A 27,318-nucleotide genomic window follows, 5' to 3' on the forward strand; every position below is an offset into this window, starting at 1 on the left:
GCGGGGCGGCCTGTGCGCACCCCACGAAAATCTTGACGGTTGGAACGCAGCTCGAATACAGCGAATTCGCGGCTCGAATGCAGCTGCGCAAGGTCCTGCGCGGGCCTGCAACTGGTACGAGTAGATAGGTCTTTTCGAGAGCAATTCAATGATGGTATTTTCGAAGGTTTTGCCAGCCCTGTGGGCAGGCAGTGGCAATGCAGAAGAAGAAGAACACTTAATAGCCAACGAGTATTATAACGTCGAGGAGATTTTGATATAGCGACAGGTAAAAAAAGGGACTGGAGTACCTAGTCAAGTGGGCAGGGTATGGGAAGAAGCACAACTCTTGGGAACCCACTGCCCATTTCAAGAAATGCCCCGAGGTACTAGAGGCATTCCACCAGAAGGTGCAATTGTCCACAACTCCTTCTATGAAATTCCGAACAGAACTTCACGAAGGGCGCCTTATGGTCGTCGGTGGATGAAATAGAGCAGATATTTATACATTCTTCACGTGACGTTTACATATGCCATCTTCCGGCTAGTGAGAACATTGGGAAGTAGTGCTTGAAAAGCCCTTGTTGAGAAAATACGGGACCGTGATTCTCTAGCGGCAAAAAGAAGTACCGAGTGGTAGAAAAGGTACGTACCGAGTGGCAGAGAAGGTACGTACCAAGTGGCAGAAACGGTATGAGGTGGTAGAAAAGGTACGTACCAAGTGGTAGAACTCAACCCCTTGCCACCGTACGTATTTCCAATCTGGATTCCAGACTCACCCGTCGCCACCACCGTCTTTACCGAATTGATCGTCTGATCTCTGATGAGGATCTCACGATGTACAACTGCCTCGGTGAATACTTGCCGACGTGGACCCTTGCATGGCCCCCCATCCTGACATCCTTGGCGGAGTTCCTTCCCGCGATTGCGTCGATCTTCTGTGCAGCCGCACCTGACAGATCCTTGTCGATCCCTCCCGCGGCATCCTTGAGCATTGTCAAACCTGCTTCGTCCTCCACCTCTTCGATTTCGATCCCGGCCAGCTTGTGACAAACGGCTTCGACCGGGAAGGCTTTCTCTAGCTCGTCAACAAAGCCGGCGATTTGGTCGACGATTTTCTCCAGGCTCTTCCCGTCGTAGAGTGCCCATACTGTCTTCTTCGCCAGGGTTGTATCTTTCTGTCTCCGACAAGCGAGGTCTTTCAGCCGCCTATACAGCGCTCGCCCGGCTGGCTTCATGTCCCTATCCTCAAACACCACCAGGTCCTGCTGGTCTGCAACGTGCTCGTATCGCTTCGACGTTTTCCGGGCGGACTCGAAGAGGAGCACAATTTCCTCGATGATCGACTGCGCCAATTGGACCGACTTGTCGGTCGGCGCGCTGGAGCGGAAACGCGGGTCATCATTGATCTTAACTGCCTTGCCTTATCGGCTCAGCGTGTCTTTCTAATGTCCAGCCTGAGTTGGCATCTCTCAAAGTCGCGCCCAAAGCGGCGACCTAGCTGGACGTACTCAAAACAGTCTACGCAGTTATTGAAGAGGCCGGCAACGCCCAACGCGCCAGCAACGATCCCGAACGGTTTAGCCATAGCATGTTGACTAGTTGTGGCTATCGAGGGGGGAAGAGGGGAAGATGAAAGCTGATGCACCTCTGCGGCTGAATGTTGCCTGGTTGAGTTGGCGGCGGGGTACCTGCAGTCGGCTTGATCGATGCCCAATTTGAGAGCATATACACGCCCAACTTAAAGATAGCGCGACCATCGCTTCAAACCATCCACTGTCACCACATATCAGCTCAGGTCACTACATCCCGAGGTGAGAACACGTTCATGTCAGCAATATTTATCACGACTCTGACGAGCGACTTCCTCTTGTCTTCTACGCCGACGTAACTTTTGACTCTCAATCACAACGCATAAGTGTGTTAGACGATCCTACGGCGAAAGCGCTCTAGGAAGTATAGCAATCGTTGTTCCATGCAATCCAACCGCTTCGTCGCCGCCACCATGGCAAATCGTGTCGGGTCACTACATGCCGAAGGGCAGGCACGGGTCCACGTGGGCAATAATTACTACAGTTCGAGCGACATCCTGCCGGCCGTACATGAGGCAGCTTTCGACTCTTTTGCCGAACAGAGCAACGCACAATGCCATCCTGACACCCGAATCGAGCTCCTCCGTCAGATCAGAGACTGGGCAGAAGATCCTCACGGTCAGAGCATCTTCTGGCTGAACGGCATGGCAGGGACCGGGAAATCCACCATCTCTCGCACCGTAGCGAAGGCGTTCGCAGACGACGGCCTCCTCGGCGCAAGCTTCTTCTTCAAAAGAGGTGAAGCAGACCGTGGCAAAGCCACCTTGTTTTTCCCCACCATTGTCAGTCAGCTTGTGCACAAAATCCCTACTCTGGCGCCTTTTGTCACAGACGCTATCATTGCCGACCCCGGCGTTGCCAGGAAGGCGCTGCCAGACCAGTTCAAGAAGCTCATCCTGCAACCACTTGGCCGCATTCACCAAGCTATGTCAAGTCTGATCGTCGTTGATGCTCTTGACGAGTGCGACGGAGACAATGACGTAAAAACCATTATCTCCCTGCTAGTACAAGCAAAGACACTGAGCTCCATGCGACTGAGGATTTTCATCACCAGCCGGCCTGAGTTGCCCATTCGCCTCGGATTTATGAACGTCCAGGGAAAGTATCAGGACCTGGCTCTACACCAAATACCGGAGCCAATCGTAGAACGCGATATATCTGCATTCTTAGGGCACACACTCGCGAGAATCAGGAACGATTACAACAGCCAAGCTCACGGAGACCTAAGGCTGCCGCCCGACTGGCCTGGCGAACATGTCATTCGGACTCTCGCTCAGATGGCCGTTCCATTGTTCATTTTTGCCGCAACCGTCTGCCGCTTTGTCGAAGATCCGGTGTGGTCTGACCCCGCCGGTCAGCTCGAGAAAGTCTTACAGTATCAGCGGAAGACCCATGATTCCGAGCTTGACAAACTCGACGCGACATATCTCCCAATTCTCAACCAGCTCACTGCTGGGCGTGCTGAGCCGCAGAGGGGCCGCTTATTAGCCGAGTTCCGGGATGTTGTTGGCCCTATTGTTCTCCTCGCCCAACCGCTCTCAGTGTCGTCGCTCGCACGACTTCTCATCATCTCTCCTACAGCTATATATGGCAGGCTCAACTCTCTCCACTCGGTCCTGAGAATTCCCCCAGAAATAGATACTCCTGTAAGACTCTTCCACCTGTCTTTCCGCGACTTCCTTGTCGATCCAACCAAGCGTGCCAAGGAGTTTTGGATCGACGAAATACAACATCACCGAACGCTGGCGGATAGATGTATTCAACTTATGCGCCAACACCTCAAGAGAGATATCTGCGATCTGCAAGTGCTGGGGAAACCGCGCTCGGAAATCGACCAACGAACCGTCGACGTCGCTTTGCCACCCGAAGTCCAGTACGCATGTCAGTACTGGGTCCACCACTGGAAGGCGAGCAAAGCCATTGTACGGGATGACGGCCCGGTTCACAGTTTCTTGAAGAGCCACCTCCTTTACTGGCTTGAAGCGCTCGCGCTTGTAGGCCGTATCTCGGAGAGTATCGGCATGGTAGACGACTTGTTAGCCCTACTCGATGTATGTTGCACCCTTGGTCCCCATCACCAATAGATACTAATATCGTCTTTCAGCCTGGAGATGCCACCGGAATATCTGTATTTCTCCGCGATATCAGACAGTTCGTTCTAAGCAGCCGATCGATTATTGATACAGCACCTCTTCAGGTATACGCTTCAGCACTTGTATTCAGCCCGATCCGCAGTATAACAAGAGAGTTGTTTAAACATGAGGAACAGGAGTGGATTACCACCGCACCGGTTGTAGAAGATGAATGGGGTCCATGCACGCAGACGCTCGAGGGGCATAGCGGCTGGGTCAACTCGGTCGCGTTCTCGCCCGATGCAAGGCCCGATGCAAGGCTCGTCGCCTCAGGATCATATGACGGGACTGTTAAGATCTGGGATGCGGTGACGGGCACATGCACACAGACGCTTCAGGGGCATAGCGGCGTGGTCAGGTCAGTCGCGTTCTCGCCCGATGCAAGGCTCGTCGCCTCAGGATCAAGCGACAAGACTGTTACGATCTGGGATGCGGCGACTGGGAGATGCACGCAGACGCTCAATACTAACAGAATCCCCAATGCCATATCATTTACTCCAACCGGCTCACATCTCCAGACGGATTTTGGTACTATCGATCTAGCTATGCCGCCGCCATACACCCTCCACCTGGTACCGTCAAGAACTGCTTCGCCAACCCTCCATCGTCAAGACTACGGTGTAAGCTCGGATGGCAGGTGGGTCACGACGGGCTCGGAAAACTGGCTTTGGCTGCCTCCAGAATATCGACCGGAATGCTCGGCCGTAGCGCCATCAACAATCGTTATCGGCAGTTTATCCGGACGAGTGTCAGTTATAGCGTTTCGGACAAAACCGACGCATCCGTTAGAACATTGATCACGCACTGATTTTGTCTCTTACTTTTTCATCATAGCGTGCCACAGAAAAGGGTCTGGGAGGCGCCGTTAATTTATATCCGTCGATGTTCGAGTATGTTCAAGAAACTTCTTCTGGTCTTTGTTATTCCTGCGACCTAAAAATCGCCAGTTTCCAAAATCGTAATGTGGTGACGTCATATGACTGCCGATTCAGACATCTTCGGCTTTGGCCTCTTCCGTCCGTCTCAAATCCAGCTCACCGACAGCGACAGAGGCGCACGGGAAGTTCATCAAGTACCCTGCCTATGTCCTGAAATTCTTCCAGCCCAAGAATGGCAAAAGCAGAGTGTGGATAGAGAAGAATGAAACTAGTCTTATGGTGCCACTTTTCAAGGGCACAAAGATGTATTAATTTGCGTCTGGGACAGCGATACGACACACCGGATTCAATGGCACTGTGGGTTTGTCCTTCACCTTAGCGGGGAGACGGGCATTCAACCACTGACAGGAGATCTTATTTTTATTACCACCTTTTTCGTAGGCCCGGCGGCTGCGGAACCGGCAGGGCGGGAGACAGTGGTGGGCAAGGGAGAAGTAAACGAATGTGCAGGCAAGATAGGAGCCGCTGGGGAAAGAACCTCCTAGTCCTATTATTTGCGTAAATTCAGAAATTCATGCATGAAAGAATCCAACACTTCCTCTCGAGGAGAGACCCCTATTATCTCCTGGTCCAGTCTCCCGACTTCTCTAGATGCCTCTGAGACTATATGCCAACCGGGGTGGACTTCCGGGCGCCATCACTTACCGCATTCATGGGATGTAATCATTCCCCTAGGTGCCTCCTCCGCGCCCGTGCCGATTCCCATTCCCTCCACCCCAGCTCTCTGCTCACTGAGACAGCTGATAGACTGCAATGTCGGCCTGCTACTTTCTCGGCACAATTCTTGGGAACCCACCGCCCATTTCGAGAGAAATGTCCAGAGGTACTAGAGGCATTCCACAAGAAGGTGGCACGACTCCTATATAAACTTCACGTAGGGCGCCTTATAGTAGTCGGTAGATAAAATAGAGCCGATATTCATATATTAATCACATAACGTTTACATATGCCATTTTCCGGCTAGTGAGAACATTGGGAAGTAGTGCTTGAAAAGCCCTTGTTGGAAAATACGGGACCGTGATTTCAGCGGCAAAAAGAAGGACCGAGTGGCAGAAAAGGTACGTACCAAGTGGCAGAACTCAACCATGTTCGATGAGCCCGATGAGACGGTAGGCTCAACGGATGCGCCACAAAAAACAACGTACCTCGCGTCGCTGATCCAATTTTTCGTTGAGCGATACGCCGTGCTTCGGCGTGAATGTCTCGCGACGTCACCCGCCCCTCTGCTTTACCCCTCGTTGTCATGGAGCATATCAAACCCACATAGAATAGCCTCCCCGGGCCTGAAGCGGTTATTTCAAAGCAAGTGGCCCATACATACGGTGTTTAAGATGCAGAGAGATCGCGTGGCTTTTTCACACAAGAATGGAAAGTGTCAATTTACCTGAACTGCATTGCTATACAATGAAAAACAGCACAACCTACCCTTAGACCCACGGAATCCCCTGATAGTCCCTAACATCTGTTGGTCCAGGGGCGCATTCGAATCGGACGGCCAAAGCAAGATCATCCGGTTCAACAAGGTACGCGTTTTGGTTGAAGCCATCCTCACCATGTAGGTATTGCCCCGATTTCGTATATTGCATTCTCATCGTCCTTATGTTGAGGTAGGGCAAACGGAAAACGTCCTGATTTCCCGGCCTCCACGACAAGCAGAGACTTCGACCCCTGTATGTGTCGCCGGAGCCGGCTGCATGTATAGAGCGTCGGCATCGGAAAACAGGCCGGTATTTGTCCACTCTCATCTCCTCCAGGACGGCTCCAGGTGTAGAACGGTTGCATCCCCCACCAACTCCATAGTGCCAGCCGATGCGGCGAGGTTGACACTGATCCTGCCATTGTGTCGGGCATAGCTCGGTCAAAGGGACAGTACCGGCCGTGCCAGTACTTGCACAAACCAGTTGGACTCCATTCTCGTTCGTCTCAGTCTCGTGCCACGTGGCGTCCGAGTCTCTAAGAAATTTGCTGCCGGGGACTGAAATGAGACTCTGACGTGTAAGGACATTCCGAAGTCCTCGAGTTTGCCGAGACGCACCCCAAACCACATGTTCAAATCCGGTGACAGCGAAATAGGGACCTAGTCCAAGCTGCGCTTGTTGCTGCCCTTCATGTAACTTCCTTCGTGCTAGCTCCTTGTCGATACCCTTACGGACTCGAACCACTAACCATAGCCTGAGTGGAAACCGTGCATTGCTGTATGTAGTAAGCGGATATCTCCAACGATTCAAGTCCGTCCCAATTAGAAAAGCGGCATAGCCATTCTCGATCATAGTCGTAATCCACGGCGCCACTTCTGGGATGTCTCTGAGTGGGCTTGTGAACATACTCACGGTATTTGGCCGACGAGGCGGGAACGACGGGAAGCGCGAGCGGCGCCATCTTATGTATGTGTGGCTGCGCTGGGAAGCCAAAAATGGATGCCAGGTAAAGCGGTTTCCCTGGATTCCGGGAACGACTTCTTTTTCGAAACCAACTGTTCAGGACTGGGACGCTTATTGGAAGATGGTGTAGGTGGGGTCGGGGATTGTGCAGCCTGAATAGATTGGAGGGAGGCAGGCCTGTGGTAAGGTACCAAGTACCCGGCTGTGACCAAGCACCCCGTACTGTCGAGACACCCGAAAATGGCGGCCCTGCCCTGCCAAATTCGGCGGCTAGAACAGCAAGTTCTGTACTTAATCTGTAAAATCGAAACTACAATTGGCCGTGGTTCCATCGTGGTTGCGATTTTCGCTGCGTGGTTCCAACGCAGGCCCAGGGTAGTACATTGCCCACGCCCCTGCACGCCAAGCCATTAGTTAGCCGATTACAAAAGTCACTTTTTCGTGGTTCCGCTGGAACCATAGTTCCGTTGGAGCAGGGCCTCAAGGCTGACTGTGAAATGAATTGCAAGGGGGGGGTCTTGAATTTCCACACCCTATCTGGAACACCGTCAGACATGGAACACACCGCTATAGGGGCGACAAATTGCCCGCAACGGGCCAATAAGAAGCTAGCGCCAAGCACCCGATGACAGGTAACCTCAATCCTGTAATATGTTCCGCGCCAGCCAAATTTGCTGGTGGCACGCACCACTCAAGATAACCAGTCCTGGCTAGATTGCGTGGTTGTAATGCAAGAATTGTGGTAGTTGTGATGGAAGAATTGTGGTGGTTGTTGTATGGTTGTTGTGGTAGTTATTGTTGTACTATCATCTGTAGGGTTCTTAACCACCGTTAGTTCTTAACCAGCCCGACATTTTTGCCAGCTGTGCCAAGAGTTGACAGATGCAGGGCCAATTCCCATTGGCCGTGGTTAAGAACTGACGGTGGTTAAGAACCCTACGTATGATGGTATGGGCCGTTGCTGTGGAAGCTGACCCTGTAGTGGATGTGACCGATAGTGTGGCGCCTGTTCCATGTCTGACGGTGTTCCAGAACCCTACTTACAATGGTACAGGTCGCAGCCGTCTACAGTTGCCAGATCCTGTCTGTGGCTGGAGAGCGGAATCGAACGATGATCGGTCAAAATGGTAGCCTCTGTTTTGTGCATCATACCGTCAAAATCCTTCAATTTGAAATTCATAGCATACTGATTTATCCGTATCCACAACAGTAATCGATTAGTTGCATCCACCAAGCTCAATATCATTGCCGTTTCGCTCTTATTGCTGCCATCCTCTGGTGTAGCCGAGGGGCAAAGCCTCCTTTGACCGAAATTGAGTGGCATTGGAAGATAGGCAGGAGCCGACGAGTATCATTGAGGTTTATTTTTTAACCACAAGCCTCTGCTAGTCTGCTCAAGCGAACCACCAGTTTAATTTCGAAAATTCTCCTCAAAAGCCGCACGAGACGGCGTTTCCTTGGGGCGCAGTGAAGTGGTTAGCTATTTGGAGTTGTCCAGGGGGTGGAATTGGGAAGCTTACTGTCAGCTGCCGTAAAATCTTTCGCAGGGCAGCCTGGAAATTTGTGTCCCAGCCATATTTATCAATATCAACAACCCCTTTCCCCTTTTTCTTGAGGAGTCCCTTTATCTTTTCAACGAGGAAGTGCTCAGGCTTGGCGAGGAGCGGCTGGTCTTTTCCTGATGGGACCGACATCTGATTTATGATGTTGAACATGCGACTCCGATCCCATAAAATCTCTTCGTCCTTGTCGGGTTTGGCCGGCCCGTTTTGACCTCGGATAACACCGCCCCGACGCGGAGTTTCATGGGATTCGGCGTCGGATTCAGGGCCGCTTTCCTCGCTAGAGCTGGTCTCGTCTTCCTCCTCTTTGGCTACCTCAGAGTACTGGGGCCGGGCATTTCTGTCCGACGGAGGGATGCCCGTTCCGAGCTTGAGAGTGCAATACAGCAACAGCCCTCCCAAGCCGGCCGCAACGGCGGTAGCGAAGGAACTTCCTGTCTGGGACTCGGATGTGCCGTCGCTGTTGCGTATGACGATATTCTCTCCGGGTAGCAGAAAGTCAACCTGTTTGGAATTGACCCAAACCGACGGGACATCGAAAGCCGAACAGGACCCTATGCGAATGGATTTGTCCTTGAAATGCCCGGGGTAGCACCGCACCATCGAACTCCCTCCTTGGTCGCTGGCGGAGCAGAACATGATGATCCGGTTCTTATATGCTTCGTCAATGGCCTTTCCCAGGCCGTCAAACCGGCGATCACCGTCAGGATCCGAGTCTTCGATTGTCCAGCTCATACAGATCATATCCACGCCGCAATCCGTCGCCCACATGATTGCCTGAAAGATATGGATTAGCGTCTCCTCTTTATTCATTTATACCGGGGGTTCAGGGAAGTCGCCGGTGAGTTAAAAGGACTGTCCGGGTATCGGGGCGCTTACTTTCTCAGCTGACGCCGGGTTGATCACCCTGTTTCCGGACCTCGTGTATTGGTCATCTAGCCGGGCGATGTAGAGGTCCACCTCGGGACAAATCTGGCAGATAATGGAAGCAACTTGGGTACCGTGGTTACCTGAGGGGACATAGTAGTTGTCAATATACCCGGAGTAAGACGTGCAAAAAGACTGTCCGGCGACAACTCGACAATGTGTACGATCAATTATGTAGAGAGACGAATCAAGACCATCATCAATGATAGCAATCTTGACTCGGTGTTGTGGCGTGGTTGGTGACGTTTGTTCATTGCGTTTCACGTTGCGGAAGAAGCTGGTTAGCTCCTTCATCCGGCTGATTCTTTCACTATCGCTATCGTGATCACCTTGTCAGCTGCCATTTTGCTCGCTCTTCAGTGCTCTCTCATAGGGAATGCGGGTGGAAAGTGGCTGCAATCATTAATTACCTGGAATTAGCGATTAGTGTACTCCTTGACGAAGGATTCGCCCGCATGCCAACTGGCACTATGCCAAAGTCAACGTGTAGTTTGTCTTCTGTTAACTGGGCTGTCTTCAAGTCATCGATCTGAGTTTTCAAGTCGTTTATCTTGTTCTGCACAACTTCACTGTCGAGGGCTGTTGCTTGCTCGATGAAATTAACGGCTTCCATCGCAATCGCTCTAGCTTTCTCTGAGAGTTCTGCCTTGTGCCAGGACGCCCTGGATTCGAGGTTCTCTTTCACCATCCTGCCGCGGCTTTGAAGGGTTTGTTTATCCTCTTGCCCCTAGTCATTGGAGTTGTTAGTTGATAACTATCGCAACTCTGTACATGCGTGCTCTCGTGTCACTGGCAAGAAACAGACCTCGTGTAGATAAAGGTAGATGTTTCGAAGCTAGACATATGAATCAGGTAACACATTGTTAGCCGGCTAGGACACCACATACGAGGCATTTGGGGGGGGAGTCGATGGCATTCTGGTTTACCTTTGGAAATTTCGTTTTATTCCCAAACCCTCCCGGTGCACACCACCCTTGTAGAACGGCTTCGTTGCCTGAGGCTTGGAGTGATATTTCGCGGACAGAACCCGACGAAGCTCTAAAAACCACCTCACTAGAGAGATCCATCTTATCCCAGTCCCATTCCTCAACCTCGAATTTCTCTAGAGCTTTAATAATGTTTTCGTCGGTGTGAGATGGTAGCTCGCTGTCGAACACCGTGACTTTTTGAATCTTTCTAACGTGCCTCTTCTTCAGCCACGTAAAGATGGTCGTCAAGTCGGCGCCGGGTGCTTTTTGAAGGAGGGCGCTACGTAGGAGTGGTTAGCCATACCATGTTTTAGCTAGGCGACGACCGATCCACCTACGACCCGGCCTGCGAAGAGCTGCTGGTTGTCTCGACAGCTAATCTCGGCAACGCAACGTATTTCAGTGTCCTTTCGAATCTGACGTGGGTTTCGAGACTCTCGAGATAGTCTTGGGTAATCTTCTGCCGCGGGAAGCCCAGGAGGTTGAACTCGATAGCACGTTCTACTTAGATGGTGGTGGTTAAATAACAATAGCTGGGCTGAGAGAGGCTTTGACCTGGGTCGCGTTTGTACTGACCTTCGCCTCTCCGATACAGGTAGTCCATTGCCGTTTCCCTGGCTACGTCCCGAGATGCGACACAGTAGTGGCTGATGTAGGACGCGATGGGGTCGGAAATCACAAACTCCCGAAAGTCGTCGTTTCCATAATACATCCTTGCAATGGAGGATTCGATCTCGGTCGCGTCTTTTTCATGGTCGGGCTCGCCATCTTTCTCGCCGTCACTCATATACCCGGCGTTATCCTCGAGTGTTTCCAGTAAAGCGTGGTTTGGCTCTGCGATGTTGTTATTTGCAGCAGGAGGAATGCTTGATGTCTTCTTGGGTTGATGAGTCTGCCACTTGTGGAACTCGAGCGCCAGCCGGAATATGCGCTCTTGGTAGGGTGTACGATCACCCACGCCATTTCTGACCCCTAGTGCAGTAGGACATGCCTCCACAAGGACCTCGATGACTTTCTTCCAGTTTGCTCGCCTCATCCTACGCACATTGGGGCTTGTTTCCGGAAAGTCGGATCCGGAACCCCTCAGGCTTGTTGTGTCAATAGGCGCTTTCCTGACGGCAAGATGCAAAGGAGTGTTGCCTTTACTTTTCTCGCGCTCCTCGAACGGAGAGCGCTGTGGCTTGTCCCCGGGTTTCTTAGGGGAAGGTGGTTGGTACCGTCGCATGTGCTTGACCATTTCAAGGATGTGGAAGTCACCATCATCATGCACGTCAGCATTGTCGATGGCTGCGTGAAGACAGTACCTCCAAATGCTCTTTTCAGACTCCTTCCAAAAGATTTTACCGAGATTCGAAGGCGGCGGTTTGAGCTCGAGAAGCGCCTCCACGAATGACAGATTTCGGTGTTTGCCCGCACTAAGAGCCATCAAGATGGGTGTCCCGTCATTGAAGTCCTCCTCGAGAAGTTCTTCTCCAGCAAAAGAGTCCTTCTTCGTGTTGCGCTTCAGGCTGGGATTTGTAGTAGCCGAGGAGGGATCATCTTTGGGCTTCCGCAGTATCCGAGCGAGGACCGCGTCGAGGTCCTTTCGGGCCCATTCTTTGTCCTTGCTTTGGATGACCAGCTCGTGGAAGATGTTCGACTCAGCTTTAGCGATGCTTGTTGCGAGCCTCGCTTTGCGCCTTTTGAAGTACTGGGACTGCTCTATGCGCTTTGAGTCGTTCAAGAACTCGCGGTATCCCTCGTCACTAGGGTCGCGATTCACCAACTGTCTCAGGTCTTCACAGGTTTCGCCTCTCCTGAACAAGCCGGGACGATGGTGCGTGGTGGACTCCGCCGCACCCCTCTTAGGGCGATCGGCAAGGTTCGTAGAGGACCCTTGCCGCTTCTTCTTCTGGTTGCTCTCTTGATCACTGCCATCTTGAAACGTTTTAGACATAGTGAAAGAAATAGAAAACCATGACCGGTCTTTCTGTTTTCAGGGCGGATGTCGGAGGATACGAGGCACGAAAGACTGACGCATCTCACAAGAAAGCTCAGGATAACAGATGGCCAGCTGGAAGTCTCGGCCACTGTGCACCCAGAGTTATGCACAAGTCAGCACGGAGCCACGGACGGAGGTACGGTACCTCAGCTCAGGTGGTGTAGTACCAGGTATGTACGAAGTACAGTATAGTACATGCAAGGTCCCGCGGGGGTTTACTAAAAGTTGCCCAAGGGGAGACGGGATTGATCTGCCCAAAGGACCCCGAGGCTGCATGTATGCCGCTCAATACTACGACCTTGGAAGCGGCACGGGCACCACTCTGCATCTTGACGGGGGTACACCTATCGGTGAGAATACTTATACTTGATGCTTTATGTTGCAGTACGGCAAAAGGAATTCCTTGCCTGCAGAAGCTCTGGGTTACCCTATATAGTACAACACTTTACAGACGTGGGCCAGGCTGATGCTTCCATTCGTGGCGTTGCTATTACAGCAATGCATGGTCTCCGCAACCTAGACGCTCTACCTACTAATAATGGGCGTGAGCTGGCTTCCCCCAAGATCCGGGTCTGCTTAATGTATTTGCACCTCTCAACTCTAGTTAACTGTCATCTATATTCTTTTGTTTCATCTCGCGTCGAGGCATCTATCAGTCCCGTCTCACTGCAGCGTTGTGATGGAGTTCGAACTGGTACTTGAACCTGTGGTTAGAGCTGACCATGGGGAGGGTGTTGTAGCCGGGGAGTTTCGCAACCAGAACAAGGCAGGCGAAACATACCGGCGAACATTGATCGATACTCCGAAGTTGAGCCTAAAGGTCGCATTGCTAGGTCACGGCAAGATTGTTCCCGGCGGCTCCGAGGCAAGCCTACTGGTGTTCGACTTCCGGCTCACGCCATCCAAGACGACTCAGAGATTCAAGTGGGCGTCGTTTGAGGTCTTCTTCCACGATACCGAAGGAGACGACCTCGCAGATCCCGAAGTATATCGCATTTCCCCCGAAGGCACATTTGCCATCAACCCCTGGATCCTGTCGGCCAATGTGAAAAAAACATTCGAGCTTGGAGGGAATATCGGGCTCCCACAGGCCGGACTTAATGCTAGTGTTGGGCTGGAACGCGAGGAGACTAAGGCAGCCGAATACTCGGTCACCGTCATTGGACGGTCCATGGTGAGCGAAAGGGTGTCGGGCGAACCCAATACCGTCTATTGGGAGATGCACGAGGACAAAAAGAAGCATGCAGGGACGCCGACATTCCTCCGCACCGCTGTCATTCTCGAACGGAAAAAGCCAGGGCGAAGGTTCACCTTCAGTGTCAAAGCCGAGATCGATGCAAAAGTTACGCTGATAGACCAAGCGCGCAGCAAGACTGTCAGCTTCCTTGGACGCACTGGGAAGCCGCAGCCCGGTCTAATCGGCGATGTCGAGATTAACCCTCCCACCGACATCCTAAAAGCCCAGGATGAGGTGCTTTCGGTTTACGCGGACAAGATTGTGTGGGATAATCTGCATGGGCTGAATCTGCGGGGCGATGTGGTGCAACACACCGAGAAGGAGGTTCTCTGATCCAGCCAATCCAGGAGCGCAAGGCTCCGAAGGGGTCGCCGATAACAGGGGATTTGTATTGGACAAAGTCTCGTTTTCGTTGCGTAATGGTCCAATGAACAGGTTGAAGATTGAAAGTTCCCTATCTGCAGACTGCGTTCTTCCATTTCCAGTTTGGCTTTTGATTTGTGACCTTCGGGTGACGGACCTTGGGACTTGAGTCTTGAGGTGAGTGCAACGCCAGATGCTTATTAGCTCATGTAAGTAACTTCGGGTATCTGTGTTACTAATAATGGATAAGACGATAAGTACCGTGGACGCCAAAGCAGACACGGGATAGTCAGGGCCCGGGGGCTACCGAGACTCGAGAGGTACTATGTACGGGAGTGATTAACGTCTACTACTACTTCGGTAGGTACTTCTGCCCAGGTGACTAAGGTACCTTACATTTCTGGCGTCGCGTCTCTTACAGGGACCAAATTATAAGGTACCAGGTAGTCAGGGCCCAGGGCCTCTTTACACTCGCGCTTTGCTGGAACACAGGCACTTGTACTAGTACCTACCTTACATTCCCAAATCCCAAGTGCGTGTAGCAACTAGCAAGGCGAGTTGTTGGAGGCTTGTTGGGGCGTTTACTCGGCATCCCGGAGCACCTTCCCACAAGGTCACAAACAGCATCACGGGCAATCCGAGGCCGCAAACTCAGGTGTGAAAAAGACCATCTGCTGGTTCAACGTTGTCGGAAACGAGCCCACAACAGCCAAATGGAGGATCAAACCGCAGCGTTAGTACTCCTAGTTGTCACTCAAATCGTACGTACCTTCAGTTTTCGCAGCTAACCAGAAGGTTCGGGCCAAAATAGCCTCATCATCGTGACTGGCATCATTGATCGGCGGCAGTGGCTCGCGGTCGGCCCCGAAGTTGGCGATACGAAGTCCTACAACGGACCGTTTTGCTTCCTAGCAAAATCGTTCCGAAGCCTTCGAATCAGCGTCTTTCACACAGTCGAACCCAATCCCAACAGCGAAGATGATGATGCCATTATTAACCTTCCCGATATCAGGCAGCGATCTGTGGATCTTCTGCATTTCGTTGACCGGAAACATCGACGGAGGGACAAGATCACGCCGTCAGCTGCTAACACCGCAGGGAAGTTGGATGATTTAGCTTCTGATAGCGCCCCGCCAGTACTAATCTTCGCTGGCCACGACTTGGGTGGAATCGTAGTAAAACAGGTACCACGCTCCCCCAGCCCCGAGATATCTTTAACAACCAAATATGGGAATGAGAAACATCAGATGCTAACAACTCGATGCGTATCCGACTTTAGGCCCTTCTAACAGCTAATTCTAAAGCTCGCTTCGACTGGATTGTGAGCGCCTGTATCTCAGTGGTAAGCAAGCCAAACCCTTAATCTGGCTCGGCTCCCACCGCATATCGCTCTGTATTTGACTAGAGCACTAACGAAGTCCACACTGTGACCATACAGGTGTTTGTCGAAACGCCCCATTACGCACCGGACCTGCACGCGTGGGAACGGACCATATTGCGGATGCTGGGCCTCGTGGAGGGTAGCTTCGACTTTGTATCCTTCTTCAAATACCTGCCCGCTTTCGCCAGTCGGGTGGAGGAAGACTTTCAAGACGCTTTCGAAAGTTTGCCAGTCATCAACTTTTACACCAAGGCATCTCCGTTATACAATGTACGTACTTCAACCCGATCTCCGGCTTTCCTGGCCTTCCTGGCCTTCCGTATTCACTTGTGAAGGGAGACCGCTTGTCTAATGGTAGATCGAGTAGGTCACCAATAAAGGCGAAGGCCCTCTGCGATTCACAGGCCATGACAAGACGGAGCTTCTGGATTATGATATCTCGGAGTCCTGGTCCATCAGGGAACATGAATCGGCGGCCGAAACAATCCGCAAAGTCATGAGTGGAGGGATAGCAAACCGCCAAGGTAAGATTCAATTTGGGCCGAGTGTCTCATTTTCTCGTTCCTTGACTCGTTGCTTTTCTCTCAATTTGGTTTCCTGCGATGATAACTCATTCCAACTGAGCAGCCACTGCGAACGATAGCGACATCAAGAAGCTCTTATCGTTCCTGGCAGAAGTGACCCCCAATATGCGAGCACTTTGGAGCTTCGTCAACCGTTCGGTCTCGTCGGCCTTCAGCGAATGGATCCAGGAAACAGACTGGTACCGTGATTGGATGGCGAAAACGAGCAATAGTGTTCTCCATATTGCCAGTCCGAGCGGCTCTGGAACAGCCGCCCTTGTCTCCAAGACTGTCCGCAGGTTGCGGAGAAACGGAGAAATCGTCCTCGGATTTTCGATGCTTTCAGTTCCCGAGCACCTTCGCAGTGACGGCGAGGCATCCAGCGCAATCCTTTTCTCCGCCCTCTGCCAGCTTTTACTGCAGCAGGTTGCTCACAAAGGTCAACGATTCTTCCCTAGTTATCTTTCATTCTATTCACGAGCTCAAGAAGAGCTCTGCTTCACCAAAACGGTTCTAAGAGGTTTGCTCTCCTCTCTGCTGTCCTCCCAAGACTCCAGAAGCCCAGTTTTCTGCGTCATTCACGGCATTCACTTGCTCCTTGAGGATGATCAAAAACAGCTCTTCCGGGATCTAGAGATGATCATGGCGTCGTCTCAGCCATCCTTCAAGCTCCTTATTACTACAGACGGCCAGCCTCTTTGGCAAACGATACCGGAATTGCGGCACGGTAGTATCTCGATACAGTTGCAAGAGGCACAAGAGAGGCACGATGTGAGAAACAAGTACTCCGTTGCAAGAATTGAGCGTCTTGCGCTCTCGCGGCCAGTATGGAGCTTGTCTGAACCAAATTTGAAAAAGATGCTCGTCACCAAGCTGTGTGCCGAGTCTGTTACGATGCTCGAGTTGTCCTTGAAACTGGACTTGATCGAGCTAACAGAAACCGCCGAGACAACGTCAGACGTCGAGTCCATGATCTCCGGGCTCCCCCTTTCGCTTACCGGGATCGTCGATGCCATTTTCCAACGCCGTGCTCATCTTCACTCTGTGGCCTCGGCGGCTCTGGAATGGATTCTCTCCTCCTCAAGACCTCTCAGCCCGTCAGAATTGTCGGTCTGTGTCGGGCTGGGAATTTGTTCCTTACAGACAACAGAGTGTGGAAGTCTCAGGGGGAGAATTTCGTTGAATCCGTCCAAGGATCTACAACTGGCTCTCGGACCAGTCATCGATGTGTCGGAGGAGACGGTGCGACTGCGGCATCACTCGCTGGCAAATATACTTCGAGGACGGAAGTACTTGAAGATAGCCGCAGATTCTCATTTCCTCATACTGTCAGAGTGCCTCAGTTACCTGAAGCTAGTGGGAAACACATGGAGGGCATCGATAACTGGGCAGGAGGATCTAGAAGACAGCCGAGAGCTGCTTTTGGTCGAGTACGCGGCAGTTCATTGGCCGGATCACGGTTTTCTCAGCAACGACAAAGAGGGAGCTACAAGCCTAATCTTTGATTTTCTGCAATCCGCTTTCTTCGACACTTGGGTCGCCATGCTACTGTACTACAGTCCCCCCGTAGCTCTACACAGCGGTGCTAGAGTTGGAACGCCCTGGTCTGCTGTTGAGGCGGCCTGTTACTTCGGGTTCTCAGGGGTAGTTGACAAATTTATCGAAAAAACGCCGCCCTCCGAGTCTCTGCGCAAAGAACTTACCAGGGGCCTCGAATTTGCCACACAAAGAGGCCATGTATCCATCGTACAACGCATCCTGGGCGAGAAAATCCGGAGTAACGATGCGTTAAGAATCGCGGCTAGATTTGGCCAACGGAGCGTTCTGGAGGCTTTGATTCGCTCCTTAACACTTGACATCGAGAGCAAGGACGAGGCCGGGTTCAACCCGCTTCTCGAAGCCTGTCGTGGCGGTAACTTCGGAGTGGTAAAGCTTCTGATGCAGCAAGGTGCAAGTGTGAAGACTACCAGCATCACGGGTCTCACTCCGCTACACTTGGCCTGCAGGACTGGGCAAGCGGAGATCGTTGGGGAGCTCACTACCTCCGGAGATGCCCTTCTCAACTCTAAAGATCAGTTGGGCTATACGCCTTTGATGTATGCTGCAGAGGGCGGCTTCGAACACATTGTCCAGAACCTAATATCCGGACTCACGGTTATGAAGTCCGATCCAGAGGAGGAGGACTGGTCACTCGAGGTTGAGCTGGACCGAAGTACATCAGAAGGCAACACCGCTTTACACTTGGCAACTTCCAATGGCCATCTGAAAACGGTTGATTTATTACTGCGAAGGGGAGCAAGCCCGGCCAAGGAGAACGGGATCGGCTACACTCCACTCCATCTAGCCGCTAAGTTGGGCCTACTGGAAATTACCAAACTCCTGATCAACGCATCCCAAAAGGCGACTTCCCAAGAGGATGACATGACAGCGATGTCGCAATCATCCCTGGTTGCGGCAGATAGTCCCCTCAAATTGGCTGTCGCAAACCGACACATCGGTGTCGTCAGGGAACTTCTCCGTTCTCAGCTGCACAGGAGCCCGGAATCAGCATTCCAAGCGGTGTCGCATGCATGCAAAGCCGGCTATCTCGATACTGTCATTGATATACTGGTGTGGTACAAACAGCTTGACCCCAGTAGTGCGGTACTGCGGGATGAGCACGGCACCACCGCTCTGCACCTGGGAGCTCAGTTCAAGAACCTGACGCTGGTTGAAAAAATCCTTGTCGGAGGCCTAGTGCCGGTAAACTCACCTGACAAACTCGACTGGACGCCGCTACACACCGCAGCCATGCATGGAGACGATGAAATTGTCAAGACTCTCCTGGCCTGGAAAGCTTCAGTGCAGAGCGAGACCACTGACGGGATGACTTCGCTTCACTTGGCTGCGCGGCATGGACACGCGGGTGCGTGTCAAGTGTTGGGAGAGAAGTGCAAGGAGTTGCTCCGAGCCAAATCAAAGGATGTCGACCTCCCAGTCTTTCTCGCGGCCAAGGAAGGCCATATTGATGCAGTCGGCGCACTTTTGCGCCTCGCACCTGAAACGGGACAGCAAGGCCTTCTCCACCTAGCAGTGCAAAGCGGCTCCCAGGCGCTCCTCGAAACAGTCCTGGACACAAAACCAGAGCTGAACTGGGTATCCAGCGACGGAGACACTGCTGCTCACCTAGCTGTGTCAGAGGGGCATATTTCCATGATCCGGAGTCTGCACAAGGAAGGCGCAGATATGACAAGGAAGGATGGAAAAGGCAGAACCCTCCTATTTCGGGCCGTTGAAGAAGGGAATGTTGACATGGTCAAGGCCCTCACTGGCTTGGATACAAACCTCAATCCCGATGAGACCGACGAGAGGGGCCTTACGCCGTTCCTTCAGATTTGTGCATCCTTCTCCTACACCCCCAACGTAGCCATCGAGCTAGCCCGCGTACTCCTCACCAAGTACGGCACCGCGGTGAACATCAACGCTACTCATCCAGACTCGGGCAGAACTCCCTTACACTTTTCTATATATAACCAAATATATAACGAGGACTCAGAAGACCTGACTATGCTTCTTCTTGAAAACAATGCAAATCCAAACATCCGGAACCACAGAGGCTCGACACCCATTTTCCTCGCTGCTGAGTTGGGTAAATTCAGAAGTGTCGAAGCACTTATCCAGCGCAACGCAGAAGTGTCGATAAAGAACAAGAGCAACACGACTCCCCTTCACAGAGCTGCGGGTGGCAATCACGCTGAATGCGTCAAGCTGCTGTTAGAGCACGGAGCGGGCGCGGATTTGGACCACAAGAACAACTATGGATACACACCACTTGCCCTGTCAGCAGTGAATGGCTACACAGAGACCGTCAAGATGTTACTAGAACATGACGCCGACTGGAACATTGAGAACGACGACGAGCTCACGCCGCTAGCGATAGCAGCAGGAGCCGACGAGGAGGAGACTGTGGACGAGCTCCTCAGGGCCATGGCACGTAAACCATCCGACATCCATCAGACCATCCGACGTGCCGCGATAAATGGTCACGCTGATATCGTGGACATGCTTGTGCGCAAGTATGGTGATCCGAACATCGGTGACGAGACGCACGGCTCGATCCTGGGGTTGGCAATCGCGCGGGAACAGTATGACACCGCCAAGATTCTCCTCGCCATACCGGACGTCAATGTAGACATCAGGGACCCGGTTGGACGGACCCCGCTATTCATGGCAGTCGAAAAAGAAAACGTTGAGCTTGTCGAGGCGCTGACAGCCGCAAGCGCTGACCCGAATGCCAATACCAAGGAGGATATCTGCGCACTGACCCACGCAATCACAAAGCAGAACACGACAATTGTGAACCATCTCCTAGGAGCCAAGGATATTGACCTGACCCAGGTAGATGGCCGGGGCTACGGCGCCCTGTACTGGGCAAGTCGGCGAGGTACCGATGAGATTTTCACGCTCATCCATGAGGCAGCCAAGAAGCATCCGAGCTACAACTCGATGTGTCAATTAGCAATTTACGGCGCGGTAGCCTCCGACAACCACTTTGCGTTCAACGCCCTGGCGGAACAGGGCATCGACTATGACGCTCCCGATGCCGACGGTTGGACGCTGCTGTACACGGCAAGATGCTACGAGCTCCCCAGCATGGAAAAGAAACTTATCGAGAAAGGGGCAGAGAATGAGGCTCGGCCAAAGAATATCAAGACACCCACGGCATGGCATGGCACAGACAAGGGCGCTGGTTTGTCAACGGACCAGGCATCTCCCAACACGATTGTAGTCCAAGGTAACATAACCACGATCGTGTTCCTTCCGACAGTTGCTTACAAAACTTTGGATTCAGAGATGTCTCGCCAGATGAGCGATGATGATTATCGAAACAGCGTGGCTAGAGCTGACCATCCCCTCCCGGGAGACGAGGATTGGTATTTCGAAGTCACGATCCAGCAAGGCTACAGATATGATGACGATGAACAAGATGTGGGGTGGGTCGAGCCCAGCCACCTTCCCGATACCAACTGGATAAGGCAGCAAGGCTAATCAAAGAGGATAGGCCCCTTGGTGTAGGCATTGCCGAAGATAGCACGGATCGATGGCAGTGGCTCGGCTTCGGCGACGACGGCGAGGGGCACTCATATGGCTTTCATGCCGACGATGGCAATACATATCCGTATCAGGCGACCAAGCAGATGAATAATGGGGAGTTTTACCGTCAAGATGATACCATCGGATGCGGCTACGTTCGAAGTAGCCGGGCAGTTTATTTCACACGAAACGGAAAGCGACTAGGTGAGTACCCCTTACTAAGTAGCCTTTCTCGGGTCCCATTACCCCCTTTTCCCATGGGGAAAGGGGAAAGAATGTCGGTGGCTCGGAGCATTAGGGATTCAACAATTCTAACCGCTCCGTCACATATACTTAGGCCAAGCATTCGACGGCGTCCAAGGGAAGTTTTACCCTGCCGTGTTTATGCTGACTTCCCAAGTCGGCGTCTCCATATCGGCCAACTTTACGAACTCGCCGCCATGGAAATTCGACCTCAAGTCACCGCGACTGCGGCCAAGCGAACCTCCGGAACAGGAGAACAGCGACGAGGATTCGAACGGGGTGGGCTCTCCCAAATCTTCAAACGACGGATCCTTATTCGGTAGTGATGATGATGACTAGCTGAGATGGTCCTCCTGCAAGTTGGGATTTGGATGTTCGAATAATAAGTTGTATGACCATTTGACCCTTAAAGATAGGTATGCACATGAAGGACGTTTCGAAACAATTTGCATCAGTCTATACGTTCTGCACCTGTTTCGAGCGCTGGATGTAACAGGCTAACAGTGAAGTCCTTGGTCGGCCGTTGGCCGCCAATATCTGTTGGCTCGAGCTTCGGTTTCCACTCTGGGGGCCAACTCTAAAGAGTTGGTGCCAAAATATTCGGACAGATAGTGCAATGTATGGATTTCCTGTACGAAGACTAACAGGCTGAGCAGTCGCATTCAATTGTAGACCCGAAATACTAGTAGCATTTTCAAGAAAAAAAAGATGACTATTGGATCCGCCTTGAAGAGGCGACTTGAATGATACCTCTTATAGTAGGTTGCATCCTATTACTCTTGGAGTTCTTGGTGAATTACTCTTTTTCTTGGTGAATGTTCGGTGTTCTTACCCGCATCTCGAAGTCAAGTAACTCTTACAAGAACACTTAAAGTACAGCACTTTCACTAGGAACTCGATAGCAATAAGATACAACCTACTATAATAGGTATTATTCAAGTCGCTTCTTTAAGGCGGATCCAATAGTCATCTTTTTTTTCTTGAAAATGCAGTATTTCGGATCTACAATTGAATGCGACTGCTCAGCCTGTTAGTCTTCGTACAGGAAATCCATACATTGCACTATCTGTCCGGGTATTTTGGCACCAGCTCTTTAGAGTTGGCCCCCAGAGTGGAAACCGAAGCTCGAGCCAACAGGTACAAGTCGCCTGCGTCGGCCCCTGAACGAGGCCACCTGAACCTTGCCCACGATTGTTGACGAGAATCATGCCCAAGGTACTTTACCTAGGAACCTAAAGTAGGAAATGTTCGCTGGCAAGTACTTCATTTTATACAAGCTACAATAGAACTCCTAGGGAACGAATTGTGACATTGTGAACTGCACGGCGTCATCCCCAATCCTCATCCTCAACCAGTGCCTGCGACTCTGCGAGTACTAGTACCACTGGCAACTCCTGAAACGCAGCGCCAACAATGGAAGTACCTTATCCAGCACGAACTTCAGACAAAAAAGCCAGCTCTCTATTGGGTCATGTCTGCGATTTTCGAGAACCGGTGTCGATCATCGATGCGACTTTAGCTGTGCCATCTCGCGTCGCGGCCGGGCCACATCTGGCCACAGCCCACAGCTTATCCGACCAGAGCGCTGAGTACCTGGCTACCTTAAGGTATTGTACGAGCAATAATTCCATAAACTTCAGAATCATCACAGACCATGGCGACTTACATCGCATATGCAGCCATGCAGCTATCAATTCCACCGGCCCATGACCTGTTAGTAGGCACTGGATACCTCTCAGGCTCTCACGACTCAACTCCGGTATATGATATATCTTCACGCATCAGAACTTACGTCCAATCGTTCCAGTGTGTTCTGCAAGGAAGCTTTCTTCAACTCACTTCAGACGGAACGTCCACGGCCTGTCACACCAAAAAGGGGTACACCTACATGTACCCGTAGCTGCTTTACACACTGAGTGGTGACTGCAGTCGCCACTTCACTCAACCATCAAGATGTCCCGTAGCGTCATTCTCAATCATTCCGGTTGGGACACAATAGACCTCAAGGACACGCTAAGCCCCCCGCTGTACAGCACATTCCTCCATGAGCTCCTCACCAATCTCTATGAAGAGAAGCCCGCCGGCCCAGCACAAAACGAAGCGCCATCTACAACAAAGAGCTTTACAAACACCAACTTCGGCACCAACCCTCCCCTACCACCAATCTACCGCAACCTCTCACGCACATCTGTTCCTACCCCCTACACCTACGACTACGACCATGACTACGACGACGATTCCGAGTATTACCATGACTACTGCCACCATCAAGCCTTCACCACACCCTATCAGAATTACGGTTACCATGCATCCGTACATGCACATGTACATGTACACACAGTACACTCAGCAGCTAGTAGCGGCAAAGAAAACTTGAACAACAGCTCGAACATGATGAACGAACCGTGCTACTATGAAACCCTCGACTTCGAAGACTACCTCCATCCCAAGCATCCCAACCACCACGCGACTCAGAGTCCATCGTCACATGCACCAGCCCCCTTTCCGACGCAACCACCTCCCTACTACTCGTCCACCACCTGCCCCCCTTACTCCCAATACCACCATCACCACCACCACCACCACCATCAACGGCATAGCGGCGATACCGAAAAACAACTCGCCAGTCGGTTGGTGGAGGCGTATCGGACCATCGCCCCAAAACCACCTAAAGCCCTCCAGATGGACTTAGAGAAAGGCTTACCTGAAGAATTCAATTCTGAGTTCGGAATCGCCCGCAGGGAGCCAGAGCGGAGTCGGGGCTTGGGTGCCGTATTCAATGTTATAAGGACGTTCTTTCTCGCCATGCTTGTGACGTTTGTGCTGCTGGCGATGAGAAGGGTCGCAGGGAAATGGGGGAGAGCAGGGTGCGGTGAATCATGGCTCTGTGGAAGGAGTCTGTTAGGGGATCACAGCACGCCTCTCATGGGTATGTTAGATGCAACCGCTGGCAGTCGGGGCCGGGAATAAGTATAATACCTGGGCATGTATCAAGGCGCCCGGCGGTTTAACTTTGGCGTTTGGTTTCTGTCATTTATTGGGAATTGGGACAAAGGAGCAAGGGGCATTGTCAAGTGGACGGGTTAGTACTACTAGTATACTGCCCAGTGTGGATTATTGGTGCTAGTATTCAAGGCGGCAGCCAAATGAGCCGTCATACTACCTCTTACTAGCTTTGGTCTTCCTCTTGACGGCGTCTACCAGAGTGCTTAGTTCCCCTGCAACCCCATCCGCCTTGGCCTTCTTGGAGCTTCTGTCGCCCTTGGTACCGTCGGCTGAGTCGTCAAAACCAGCTTTCCGCTTCTTCCTGCCTTCTTCCAACAGCTTCTTCATCCCCTGTGTTGCCTTGTACTTGGGGTTCGACGGGTCGATGGCGAATTCGTGGCTCTCAAACACCGCCTTAAACCGCGGGTCTTCCACATCCATCTTGAACTCCTCCTGTAGGCCGCCTTGGTCCTCGGCTGCCTTCTTGCCCTTCTTCTTCTTCTTGCCCTTGTGCTTCTCGGCACGCATAATCTCCTTCATATCGAAGTGGTCAAGATGCTTCCCACCACCACCCTCGTCAGCCATAAGAAGCTCCAGCTGGGCCTTCTGCGCAGCATTCTCAGCCTCCTCCTTCTCCCGAGCAGCCCGCTTCTTGAGTCGCTCTTCCTTTCGGATGGTTGACTTTGACGGCTGCGCCGGCTCGGAGGTGAAGAATGGATCGTCAAAACCGAGATCTTCAACAGGCTCTTGAGCTTTCTTGACTTCAACCATATCATCCGGGTCGATGCCATCCCTCTTTGCCAGCGCTTTTGCTTTCCGTCTCTCCCTCCGCTCTTTCTCCTTGCGCTTATACTTTTCAATTGTGGTTTCCTCAGCCTCGTCTTTCTTCTCCGGTTTCCCTGAAAGAGCTGGGGTGAATGTTATTTGCATCTCTCCCACAAAGCCGGATTTTGACGGCTTCGGGGCAGGCTCATCGCTGAGGCCGAGCGCTGCTCGCAACTTGCGCCTTTCGATCTCTTTCTTGCTTAGCGGCGCTCCTTCTTCTGCGTTTTGTTCTTCTGCTGGAGCACCCATATCCTCTCCATCATCGCTTTCGCTGTCACTTGCCAGGTATGCACGCAGGTCATTTTCTGCTATTTCTGACCGACTACCCGTAAAGGCCTTCTTGATCGACTCCTTCCTCGACACCTCTTCCGGATGCATGTCCCAGGTGAGCTTGACTTTGGAATGCTGCAAGGCGTCCGTAACAAACTCGATGGGCTTATATCCGGTGGGGACACTGTCACACTCGTCCGAGGGTTCATCATCGAATGTAACGTCGTCAGGGACGAAGCGCAAATCAAGGAAATTGGACGAGGAAAGGTACTCTGTGCCGTCAGTCGCTTCGTATATCTTGTGTGCTGTGTCCTTGTCAGAGCAAACCACTACAGCGTAGTAGTATCGCAATCGGTCGAGCTGGTAGGTCCTTAGGGCGTCGCTATCAAAGTCTTGGTCGTTTCCCTCCTTCAAAAGCTCCTTTTTTACCTCCTCATCGGAGTCTTCGTCGGTATCCTCATCGCTCGCGCTGTCGGACTCGGAGTCGTCCGAATCGTGGGAGTCCTTGGCATTCTTGAAAATCTCCTTTGGAGGACCTTCCAACTCCTCACGCTGCATCCGCTCCTTACCGAACTCGCTGGGGTAGATAGATACTTTGTCGATGCGGCCGCCAACTGGCACAAAACTTGAAAACAAAGCCATCAAATCTACAGCTTTGATGTGGTCCCAGTCCATGTTGACAACCGCAAACCGGTTCGTGACCTCGCCAACCTCGACCTCCTGCTTGTCCCTGCGCAGACGAATACCAGGCCGAGATTCCTCAACTTCGTCCACCGGTTCTGGCTCGTCCGATTCGGAGGCAGAGTCAGAATACGAGTCTGAGTCGGACTCGGACTCGGAAAAACCGCCGCCACGAGCAGGGTCGTATTTCGCATCCGCCTTCTCCAACTCGCGACGCACTATATCGTCGTCCTCGACCTCAAAGTCCTCGTTGGCATCCTGGGCCTCCTCATCTTCCTCCTCTTCGTCCTCGTACAGCCTCTGAAGCGCCTTCTTTTTCACGTCCGACTTCACCTTCCGACCGTAGCGGTCGACCTTTGCGGTGGCAACAAAGTCGGCATCCTTAAGCACCCGCGAGAAGCGTTTGTCGAGCTTGGTCTTAAGTTTTTTCTTAGACGGTAGTTGGAAACGCGGGTCCGTCTCAAAATTGGCAAAACGGGAGTCGGTAATGCGCCCGGCTGAAGAACTGTCGCGCTTTTCAGGTTTACTTTTCGGCATTTTGGAAGGAATTCGGGGATCGCAACCCAAGATCCGGGGTTCATAGACCGAAGGTTCCTAGGAACTGCAATCGCTGGAACTTGGAAGTTCAGCAAGATTTTTGGTGGGGCCTCTATTCTGCCAAAAGCGGTCTAAAAGGCGGTTCTGTATATTACATGCTTGTAGAATACTGGTGTACTGTGCACGGTACGATACAGTACGCCTCAGTACTCACTGTGCAGATCTAAATGTACTGTACTTATACTGTACCATTAACCCTAACCCTAAACCTTGTTCATTGGATCTTACCCCGCCCAACATGTTTTTCCAACCTGCACCTAAATGTTTTCTTGCGATCCATCCCACTATAAAATGGCGCTCATTCATTCTGAACACGACCTGCCATCTTATTGAGCCCTTGATAACCGAGTCTTGTCATCCGTTCTACTTTGTGAACCACATCCTCGATTTGCTGTGACGCCAATCTGAACACGACGACCTGACCGTTGTTAGTTGATGCACTACTGAACGAGGACGAGGCAGACATTACCGGATCAAGCTCGAGTCCATGCCCACACACCCAACGCCGTCATCGCGACAACCCCGCATACGACTGCTAAAGTGTGGCTTCTTTCTCTGGGATCTTCTTGCACGGCCTTCTCGTCATCCGAGTACGGATTGAGCCGTGTATAGCTGTCCAAATTCATGGCTGTCGCGGCGC

At 52.0% G+C, this 27,318-nt stretch overlaps 10 protein-coding genes across 10 annotated transcripts; 5 read left to right on the plus strand and 5 right to left on the minus strand.

The window, feature by feature from the left end:
• Window positions 1–502: 502 nt before the first annotated feature.
• N656DRAFT_783338 (uncharacterized protein) lies at window positions 503–1,637 on the minus strand. Its single transcript, XM_064815934.1, has 3 exons — window positions 849–1,637; window positions 694–810; window positions 503–589 (listed from the first exon to the last, which is right to left on the minus strand). Exons 1-3 carry the CDS (start codon window positions 1,215–1,217, stop codon window positions 524–526), a joined length of 552 nt encoding a protein of 183 aa, XP_064666620.1. The 5' UTR covers window positions 1,218–1,637; the 3' UTR covers window positions 503–523.
• Window positions 1,638–1,984: 347 nt separating this feature from the next.
• N656DRAFT_716783 (uncharacterized protein) lies at window positions 1,985–4,500 on the plus strand (the record flags this gene model as incomplete). The annotated part of the gene is made up of 2 exons (XM_064812157.1): window positions 1,985–3,622; window positions 3,676–4,500. The coding sequence occupies 2 exons, from the start codon at window positions 1,985–1,987 to the stop codon at window positions 4,498–4,500; spliced, it is 2,463 nt and encodes an 820-aa protein (XP_064666621.1).
• Window positions 4,501–4,618: 118 nt separating this feature from the next.
• Window positions 4,619–5,128, plus strand: N656DRAFT_783342 (uncharacterized protein). Its single transcript, XM_064815935.1, has one exon. The coding sequence runs from the start codon at window positions 4,680–4,682 to the stop codon at window positions 4,845–4,847; it is 168 nt and encodes a 55-aa protein (XP_064666622.1). The 5' UTR covers window positions 4,619–4,679; the 3' UTR covers window positions 4,848–5,128.
• Window positions 5,129–5,977: 849 nt separating this feature from the next.
• On the minus strand, window positions 5,978–7,168 carry N656DRAFT_353759 (uncharacterized protein). Its single transcript, XM_064809345.1, has one exon. The coding sequence runs from the start codon at window positions 6,963–6,965 to the stop codon at window positions 6,069–6,071; it is 897 nt and encodes a 298-aa protein (XP_064666623.1). The 5' UTR covers window positions 6,966–7,168; the 3' UTR covers window positions 5,978–6,068.
• Window positions 7,169–8,075: 907 nt separating this feature from the next.
• Window positions 8,076–10,240, minus strand: N656DRAFT_783343 (subtilisin-like protein). Its single transcript, XM_064815936.1, has 4 exons — window positions 9,922–10,240; window positions 9,464–9,827; window positions 8,543–9,361; window positions 8,076–8,478 (listed from the first exon to the last, which is right to left on the minus strand). Exons 2-4 carry the CDS (start codon window positions 9,803–9,805, stop codon window positions 8,434–8,436), a joined length of 1,206 nt encoding a protein of 401 aa, XP_064666624.1. The 5' UTR covers window positions 9,806–9,827; window positions 9,922–10,240; the 3' UTR covers window positions 8,076–8,433.
• On the minus strand, window positions 10,113–12,752 carry N656DRAFT_783344 (uncharacterized protein). Its single transcript, XM_064815937.1, has 4 exons — window positions 11,056–12,752; window positions 10,818–10,980; window positions 10,438–10,759; window positions 10,113–10,346 (listed from the first exon to the last, which is right to left on the minus strand). Exons 1-4 carry the CDS (start codon window positions 12,413–12,415, stop codon window positions 10,266–10,268), a joined length of 1,926 nt encoding a protein of 641 aa, XP_064666625.1. The 5' UTR covers window positions 12,416–12,752; the 3' UTR covers window positions 10,113–10,265.
• Window positions 12,753–13,032: 280 nt separating this feature from the next.
• On the plus strand, window positions 13,033–14,410 carry N656DRAFT_783345 (uncharacterized protein). Its single transcript, XM_064815938.1, has 2 exons — window positions 13,033–14,237; window positions 14,311–14,410. Exon 1 carries the CDS (start codon window positions 13,140–13,142, stop codon window positions 14,028–14,030), a length of 891 nt encoding a protein of 296 aa, XP_064666626.1. The 5' UTR covers window positions 13,033–13,139; the 3' UTR covers window positions 14,031–14,237; window positions 14,311–14,410.
• Window positions 14,411–14,479: 69 nt separating this feature from the next.
• On the plus strand, window positions 14,480–15,856 carry N656DRAFT_354062 (uncharacterized protein). Its single transcript, XM_064809346.1, has 4 exons — window positions 14,480–14,793; window positions 14,872–15,244; window positions 15,340–15,402; window positions 15,499–15,856. Exons 1-4 carry the CDS (start codon window positions 14,774–14,776, stop codon window positions 15,772–15,774), a joined length of 732 nt encoding a protein of 243 aa, XP_064666627.1. The 5' UTR covers window positions 14,480–14,773; the 3' UTR covers window positions 15,775–15,856.
• A 7,417-nt stretch (window positions 15,857–23,273) lies between these two features.
• N656DRAFT_801185 (uncharacterized protein) lies at window positions 23,274–24,290 on the plus strand (the record flags this gene model as incomplete). The annotated part of the gene is made up of 1 exon (XM_064818086.1): window positions 23,274–24,290. One exon carries the CDS (start codon window positions 23,274–23,276, stop codon window positions 24,288–24,290), a length of 1,017 nt encoding a protein of 338 aa, XP_064666628.1.
• Window positions 24,291–24,423: 133 nt separating this feature from the next.
• On the minus strand, window positions 24,424–27,083 carry N656DRAFT_783348 (uncharacterized protein). The gene has a single exon (XM_064815939.1). The coding sequence runs from the start codon at window positions 26,616–26,618 to the stop codon at window positions 24,480–24,482; it is 2,139 nt and encodes a 712-aa protein (XP_064666629.1). The 5' UTR covers window positions 26,619–27,083; the 3' UTR covers window positions 24,424–24,479.
• Window positions 27,084–27,318: the final 235 nt, after the last annotated feature.

This window comes from Canariomyces notabilis (genome assembly GCF_033297395.1).
Source record: "Canariomyces notabilis strain CBS 508.74 unplaced genomic scaffold N656scaffold_27, whole genome shotgun sequence".
NCBI lineage: Eukaryota > Fungi > Ascomycota > Sordariomycetes > Sordariales > Chaetomiaceae > Canariomyces > Canariomyces notabilis.